This window comes from Alligator sinensis, unplaced genomic scaffold (genome assembly GCF_000455745.1).
Source record: "Alligator sinensis unplaced genomic scaffold, ASM45574v1 scaffold215_1, whole genome shotgun sequence".
NCBI lineage: Eukaryota > Metazoa > Chordata > Crocodylia > Alligatoridae > Alligator > Alligator sinensis.
In genome coordinates, this window is record NW_005842259.1 from 864,962 (window position 1) to 873,852 (window position 8,891).

Sequence of the window (8,891 nt, forward strand, 5' to 3'; positions counted from 1 at the left end):
AAGTGATCTTGCATCAGTGCCAACCTTACGCTCATACACTATGCTAGAGACTAACAATGCTGCAGTGTGTAAGATCCCTGTGGAAGCACAAACACAGCTTCCTTCAAGAGGCTGGAGATTAGAGGGCTTTCTTCCAGGTACTGACTAGGCATGAGATCTAGTGAGACTGGAGATCGCAGTAATATTGGGGCAGGGAGGGCTGGGGCAACCAGTCGTGTTGTTACAGAAAGAGCAAGAGGTTGAGGGTTCCTCTTTCAGTAACTACTGCTTGTCTCCTCAACAGATCACCAAAAAGCTGGATCTCCGGGGCAACAATATAAAAGTCATCCCTGGGGGAACATTCCTCCCTATCCCATACCTCACTCACTTAAACATGCAGCAATGCCAGGTTGAGAGAATTGAGGAGGGCGCTTTCAGGGGACTAGGGCGGCTGGCCTACCTCAACCTAGCTTCCAACAACATAGCCTTTATCTACCAGGAGTCCCTGGATGGCCTGTCCTCTCTCCAGAAGCTTATTCTGGAAAAGAATCGCCTTGAAGAAATACAGCCAGGGGCTTTCAGCCAACTGGGCTTCCTCAATTTCCTCAACCTTGGTGAGAACTTCCTCGTCTACCTGCCCGATATGGTCTTCCAGGGCCTGCAGGCAATCAAGTGGCTCCGCTTGTCCCATAATGCACTGCATGTCATAGCCAACGAGGCCTTTGCGGGGTTGCCTACCCTGAGGAGGCTGAGCCTGGACCACAACGAGCTACAGTCCCTGCCCACTGAGGCCTTGTCAAGGCTGTCGGGTACATCACGGCTGGATCTGGGACACAACCCCATCACCTACGTCAGCGAGGAGGCCATTGCAATGGCTGCCCTGAGGGAGCTGTTCTTGGACAACATGGCCCTACAGGATGTCTCATACAAAGCCTTTGTGAAGAGCCCCCAGTTACACACACTTGACCTCCACAACAACCAGCTGCAGGTGCTGCAGCCTCTGACCGACATGGCCCATTTGAAGAAAATCAACTTAACGGGGAACCCTGTGGTTTGCTCTTGCTACATGCGCCCCTTCAAGGAGTGGATGGAGAAAGCGAGAGTCCAGGCTGATGCTGTCTGTGCAGACCCCAGCACCTTCAGGGGAGAGCACCTGGAGTCACTGAGGCCTGTCAATATGAAATGTGGAGGCCATGCCCCAGAAGCAGAGCAGCTCCCCACCTCTACTCCTCCCACAAGGGAGCCAGAGGAAATTGCCAAGAAGAAATGCCCAGAAGCCTGTTCCTGCTCGCCTGATTTCCAGCACAGCAACTGTGACAACAAGGGCCTCCAGAAGATCCCTAAGGGCTTCCCTGGCAACACCCAGCTCCTGGACCTACGCCGAAATGAGTTCCACTCCATACTCAAGGCCTCCTTCCCTGGCTTGAAGAACCTGGTCTCGCTCCACCTGCAAAGCTGCAAGATTGCGGAGCTGCAGCCTGGTGCCCTTCAGGGCTTAAAGAAGTTGGTCTACCTCTACCTGTCCAACAATGACATCTCAGCCATTGAGGCTGCTGCTTTTGAAGGGGCTCCCCAGCTCACCTATCTGTACCTGGACCACAACAGGTTCACTCGGATGCCCAGGGGGACCTTCAGCCGCTTGCCCAACCTCATTTCCCTGCACTTGCAGCACAACTCCATCAGCCAGCTGTCAGACAGTGACCTGGCTGGAGCAAAGCAGCTGCGCTGGCTCTACCTCACTGGGAACAGCATCTCTCAGGTGTCCCCCACAGCCTTGGGCCCTGCCAAGATGCTGGAGAAGCTGCATCTGGATGAGAACCTGTTAGAGGATGTGCCCACAAGATCCCTCCGGGGTTTGTCTGTCCTTAGGGAGCTGAAGTTGTCCAAGAATCCCATCAAGTATATTGGGGATGGAGCCTTCCTCCCAGTGGCAAGGTCCCTGCAGCACCTGTTCCTGGATAATATGGGTCTAGAACAGGTGTGAAAGAGTGAGCGTGAGCTGAACGGTTCCCCAGGTTGATAAAGCTGAATCCTAATGTAGAGGTCACTATTGATGTCCCTCCCGTCCCCTTGATAGAGCTGTTCTCTGCAGCACATGCTAGCATTTTCTCCAGAAGGGGTTTCCACCCAAGTGAATGGCTCCAATAATCCAAATTCTAGCACTACCCCGAGGAGAAACCATCCCACAGCCTAGGAGACCTCATTGGGAGGAAACGGATCCCACTCATTAGCCTAAATTTCAGCTTCATCCCATTGCTTCTGTTAACAAGATCTCAGATGACTCCCCTCAGCAGCTCTCATCCCTCCTTACACCTTTCATGGATATCCCATCCTCTGCTAGTCATTGTCTACTTCATTTCTTTAATTTTCTCTTGTTAAAAGCCTCGGTCCAAAGCCAACCAAAGCCAAATGAAAGGCACCAACCTGGGTGGGGTAGCAGACATTTGGTAACTAAACCCATCTCTAAACCCATCTCTTGAGGGCCCTAATAGCTGACGTTTGTATTCCCTCTGATTTGTCAATATTTTTTTCTTAACATCAGGACTTATTCTAATGGATTTCCCTCTGCTTTTAAGCTGATTTTCTCTTTCCCCTCAAAACACTGCAGATTGCCACAGTATTTCTGTTGGCCATCCTGACTCAGTAAGGCTACTCAAAAAGCCTAACTTGCCTCTTCCCCAGTATTGCTCAGACCTGGGAAATAATAGATCCAAGTTTGGGTCTGAGGAGATCGCTGTGCTAATACACAATCCTGGAGTGAGGCTGGTCACTTTTACTCTCAGAACAAGACCTGGTGCTGGAGCACAGAGCTTCTCTCAGCAGCAGAGAGGAAAGGGATAGCTTCCCCCGGAGGATGCTCCCTGGAGGTTAGCCAAACAGTGGGACAAAGTGGTTTAGACAGAGATGATCTGCCTTGTGGAGGGATTGGACTAGATGTCCATTTTGAGCTCTGTTTTACTATGACTCCATGATTCCTTCCCTTCCAAGGAGGTTTATCTGGTCTTCTTTTTTCTTTGCATGAATCCCATGTTCAGCTACTTGCAGCTAAGTCTACCCTCCTACCCCCCCGAATCCTCTGCATTGTCTTTCAAAGCCCATCAGCAGAAGTGTCATATGGTCATTGAGGGGCTCCTGAAACCCGGGGAAGGATCTGGGTTGGAGGAATTGGGCCAGTCTTCCTAATCAGACAAGCCGAGATGGGAAATTATAGTAGGTTCCCGCCCCCCACAACCCAGAGACTGACGTTCTCTGCCGCAGAAATTAATATAAAATGAGGAATCCAACCCAAACAATCCTTCAGATGGAAACCATGCATGCAGCCTGGGTCCAGGAAATCACTTACACACACAAGTAGTGCCCTTGAAAGTGGGAGAGAGAACCCTCCTTCTTTCATAGCTTTAAAAAAATCTTTGCTTTTTTATGCAGAGATGTAATGAGCTGCTGCACTTCCCACATTTCAAATGATATCGCCACACTGAATTTCCTGCTGGGTAGTACTGAGACAAGGGCAGCTCTTCACTGATACTGTCATTAGTCCCACTCATGGTTGTGGAAATCTGGAAACAGCAGGGGGGTGTTTAAACGACCCAAAATAAGAACACATATGCTGATATTTCATTCTGTAACTCAGTGGTTCTCAACTTCTGCAGACTCAAGGCACCCACTCATCAGACTTGGGGCACCCTCCATAAACAGTTGTGACTTGAGTGGCACCTCATTAAAAAAACAAATTTATTTATTACGGTGCTTACCTCCTTGCAGAGGGGGCAGACAGTGGGAGCTGGGAATGGTTAGGCAGGGAGAGCCAGAGCCTGCTTTTATCTGCTTATCTCCTCATACTTTCTGTGGCACCTTTCAAAGGATCTCACAGCCCTAGCACCTTGGCTGAGAATCACTGCCCTAACCTGTCCAAATTATCCACTGCTCTTTCCTATTAGCTCATCAGCCCCCACCTCTTCATTTGCAGATTTCCTCTGGTGCCTTTGCCAGCCTTGGTTCCAAGATGAAGAGTCTTTACCTGGAGAACAACAAGATGTCCACTGTGCCTGATTTGCGCAGCTTCACGGGGCTGGAGGTCATCAACCTGAGAGACATACCTTTCTCCTGTGACTGCCAGCTCTTCCCGCTGCACAGGTGAGTGGAAGCATGTCGGCAAAACAACCAGACAGATCAGAAAACACTATTTTTCATCTGACTGCCTAGCTTTTCCCCATTCCCAATGGCTCAGTGCTTCTAAGGGAAGTGTCAACAACACACCAAAAAAAATGGCTGCAGGACTGGCACAACATGAGAATGATACATCTAGTACCATGTCCAGAAGCCTTTGACTCCCCAGCCAGCATGTCCAGGGACCCATTCACAGCTGGGCTGACTGGGGGTGGATTTGGCATGAGTCCAGACTGAGACTCAAGACTCTGAAGCCATCCATACGGAGATCATAGAACCATAGAAAATTAGAGTTGGAAGAGATGTCAGGAGGTCATCTAATCTCACCTCCAGCTCAAAGCAGGACCGGCCACAGCCCCAGCTCTCTCATCCCAACCAAGGCTTTGTCTAGCCAGGTCTTAAAAACCTCCAAGGATGCAGATTCCAGTGCTTTACTACCCTCCTAGTGAGAAAGATCTTCCTGTTTTCTACCCTAAACTTCCCTTGCTGCAACTTGAGACCACTGCTCCTTTTTCTGTCATCTGCCACCACTGGGAACAGTCCAGCTCCATCCTCTTCCGAGCTCCACTTCAGGTACCTGAAGGCTGCTATTAAATCCCTGCTCAATCTTCTCTTCTCCACACTAAATAAGCCCAGTTCCCTCAGCCTGTCCTCAAAAGTCATGTGCCCCAGCCCATTTTCATTGCCCTCTCCTGGACTCTCTCCTATTTGTCCATATCCTTTCTGTAGTGGGGGGCCCAAAACTGAACACAGTACTCCAGATGTGGCCTCACCAGTGCCAAGTAGAGAGGAAGAATTGCTTCCCTCGATCTGGTGGCAATGCTCTGCTCTTACAAATGCAGCCCAGTATGAGATGCCTTACCCATGCTGCCACCGTGCCCCTAAATGCACAGTGCACCTGCATTAAGTTGTAAAGCTGTCATCTACTGCTTCCTACTGTCTCTCCCAGAGGTGTCAAACACCCTGTGCCCTAGGCGGGATCTGGACCATGAGGCTCCTCACAGGCCAGCTCCATAGGGCAGGCAGCAGCTGCAGGCCAAACCAGAGGTGTTGGCAGACCACGCAGCCATAGAGCAAGTGGGGCTCTGTCAGCACAGCCCTTGCTTGCCTGCCTGGTGTCAACACCCAAGTCGAAGGGGATCCTGGATTCTGTGGCAGGCCCTGCCCTCTGCTAGCCACACCATCAAATACCCTTGCCCAGCAGTAGCCTGGAGGGCCCTATGGAATGGCTTTACAGGCTGAATCCAGTCCATGGGCCATACGTTTGACATCCCTGCCCTACACTAAAGAGCTGACTTTTGAGGATGCTGTAATGTACCCAGTGATGTGAGCTGTCCTCATCCAAGGGATAGGTGGCGGGGGTCCCCAGGGTTGTGGATGCAGCACGCACTGAGGATTTTGTTTTCCCTGTTCCCTTTCCCACCTCTGCTCCCCCCAATCCCATTCCCAGGTGGATTAGCAAACTCAATTTGCGTGTGGGAGCCACCTGCGGGTCCCCGGCTGAAGTCCATGGGCAGAAGGTGAAGTTTTCTGCCGCCTTCAAGACCTGCCCAGGCTGGGGAACACAGAAAACCAAACGGGCCCGTCCAAAGAAGTTCAAAGTCAAAGGAGGAAGAAATCCCAGCAAGAAGAGGAGAGCTGGAAAGGCACAAGACAGAGGCCTCAAAAGGAGCAAAGCCTAAAGAAGAAGCATCGGGCAGAGCAACTTCCATTGGCAGGAGGTGACTGAGGAGTCAGCTACTAGAAAGCAGCTTAGTGAGAGAGACGCTTCAATGGGCTTTTATCTGTGGTGCAATGATATGTGCATTGCAAAGGGGAAGCGAGATCCCCTTCCCTGCCCTGGGGCCTGGGTGTTTGGTGGGGTGGGGAGGAAAAGTCTAAACAAAAAACAAAAAAAAAGAATTGCATGGAAGGAGGGAAAAAAGCAGAAGTGAGGGCTCCCTCTGTCGGAGGCCCTGAGCAGTAACAGACCTGCAGTGCTTTTCCTGAGTGCAGCAGCTAAAATATAACTTTATATAAAATATAAATCATAGAATCATAGAAAATGAGGGTTGAAGAGATGTCAGCAGGTCATCTAGTCCAACCCCTTGCTCAAAGCAGGACCAGCCCCAACTATCTCATCCCAACCAAGGCTTTGTCTACCTGGGTCTTTAAAACCTTCAACGATGGAGATTCCACCGCCTCTCTGGGTAGCCTGGTCTAGTGCTTTGCTACCCTCCTGGTGAGAGCTTTTCCTAATATCTAACCTAAACTTCCCTTGCTGCAACTTGAGCCCTCTGTCATCTGCCACCACTGGGAACAGTCTAGCTCCATCCTCTTTGGACCCCCCTTCAGGTAGTTGAAGGCTGTTATTAAATCCCCCCTCAGTCTTCTCTTCTTCAGATTAAATAAGCCCAGTTCCCTCAGCCTTGCCTCTTATGTCCTGTTCCCCAGCCCTCTAACCATTTTTGTTGCCCTTCACTGAATCACTGCATTTTGTTCTCTAAGCTCTCTCAGTTTCAGTTGGACAACACTGCTCTTCTCTTGCTTCCAGTGCTGGGGAGAGCAGCGCGATGCATTGTTCTGTTTTATACCAGGGGTGGCTGATTTCAGTAATGGGGGAACCATCTGATCTCCATAGCCAGAGGTCCTGGTGCTTGGGGATCTCATGCCATTTTGCTGTGGAATCCAACTGCAGAATCTGACCCTTTAAAAAATGCCAAGAAGGCTAGAAACATACTAAGCAGTTAACACTGAAACCTATACGTTACCAGGAGGGTACTGACTTCCTGAGTCTGCAGAAAGTCTCAAACAATAGCTTGGCGGGGCTATTGTTACACCCCCATCTCAGTGGCATGCTACATCCCAAATCTCAAGGTCTATCCGGATATTAGATGAACAATTTCACTGTCAATAACTTTAGAAGACAAACCCAGGGTATGTGCTTATCTCATCATCCCCCAACTGATGACCCAAACTTCCAACTTCTACCCTGTAGTTATGCATCACTCATCCCAACACCTGCAGCAAACTGAACATCTGGAGCAGTATAAGCTATATTGGGCTTAATAGTAAAATGAACCACAGAAAGAGAGTGTTGCACTAAATGCAGGATGGGTTTTGTTTTTTGTTGTTGTTGTTTTTGCATTGAATTCAATGAAGCCCTTTAGTATTTGTTGTTTTAAACCAGGGTCTGAAGAATCCCCAGAACCCAGGTGGCAATGTGGCACTATTCAGGATCAGTTTTTAGCATGCTGCATGGTGCCTTGCCTGTACAGACAGATGCTAAAGCATGCCCTCAAAAGAGGAAAGGTTCTTTATACAATCTATGTTCTGTTGCAGAAGATCCATTTATACATATTGCTGAATATAAGTCCGGCTGTAGTTTGATTTATCCAGATCCTTCTATTTGGAAACACATTTAGAGAGAGAAAGAGAAAGACACTTTAAGGACTAGTGCTGTCTCTCTTGTTTCCTGTTAGCATGTCTGTTACCCATAATGCTCTGCAATGCTTAGGTTAGCATTGCATTCCATGAACTGATTCAGTACCTAGAGCTAGATCTTTACCTGATTTATACTTGAGGATAGGCTGGTGATCCAGGCCGACCTTTGATAGGCTTGCAAGGTGGGCAGAGGAAAACCTGATGGCATTCAATACGGAGAAATGCAAGGTGCTCTACCTTGGGGAAAAAAACCCCGCATCACACTTACAGGCTCGGCAGTGCTACACTCACTAGCACCATGACCGAAAGAGACTTGGGGGTTGTGATTGACCACAAGATGAACATGAGCCACCAATGCAATAGCACAGGTGGCAAAGAGGACAAAACTGGCTTGCATCTACTGATGCATCTTGTGCAAGACCCAGGATGTCATCCTCTTGCTGTACTCAGCCTTGGTGATGCCGGTTGGAGTACTGCATTCAATTCTGGACTCCACAATTTAGGAAGGACATGGAGAAGCTTGAAAGAGTCCAGAGGAGAGCCACGTGCATGATCAGAGGGTAAGAGAACAGGTCTTATGAAGAGAGGCTGCGAGCTATGGGACTCTTCAGCCTGGAAAAGCATAGGCCCAGGGGTGACCTGGTGGCAGCCTATAAGTACGTAAGGGGTGTGATCAGGATCTGGGGGAATGCTTGTTCACCAGAGCACCCCAAGGGATGACACCGCCTCCCCCAGGCAGTGAAAGCACCTACTCTGGACACTTTTAAGAAACATTTGGATGCTTAACTTGCTGGGATCATTTGACCCCAGCTGACTTCATGCCCCTTGGGCAGGGGGCTGGGCCCAATGATCATACGAGGTCCCTTCCAGCCCTAATGTCTATGAAATCTATGAAATCTATGCCGGCATAGTGTAGGTCCACCAATGTCAGGACAACTGACTTAGATTAGCTGTCAGCCAGGGGTGTCAAAGAGCCAGACTGTAGGCCAGATCCAGACCATTGGGCCTTGTCATCTAGCCCATCGTGTTGCTTGTAGGTCTTGGACGATCCCCACATGGTGTATGTGATGCATGCTGGATGGGCCCCACATGCTGCATGCAGTGCGTAGGACTAGGGTGGAAGCACAGGGCACAACACACTGGGTCTGGCAAGGTGTACACTGCATACAGTGCATGGGGCTTGGAGGGGGCACATGCTGTATAAAGAGCTCAAGGCCAGTGCCAGACCAGCCCTGTGCGCTGGATCATCTGTGGGCCTGATCTGGCCCATGAACCAGCCCCACTCCATTCATTTGGCCCTCGGGGCCTTATGAGTTTGACAC

At 49.8% G+C, this 8,891-nt stretch overlaps 1 protein-coding gene across 1 annotated transcript in view; it reads left to right on the forward strand.

Moving 5' to 3' along the window:
- Positions 1-6,263, forward strand: part of CHADL (chondroadherin like) — a 9,510-nt gene extending 3,247 nt beyond the window's left edge. Inside the window, exons 3-5 of the mRNA XM_006027687.2 lie at positions 284-1,957; positions 3,947-4,113; positions 5,597-6,263. Coding sequence (XP_006027749.1) covers positions 284-1,957; positions 3,947-4,113; positions 5,597-5,828 — 2,073 coding nt within the window. The 3' untranslated portion in view covers positions 5,829-6,263. The remainder of the gene's footprint in view (positions 1-283; positions 1,958-3,946; positions 4,114-5,596) is intronic.
- Positions 6,264-8,891: the final 2,628 nt, after the last annotated feature.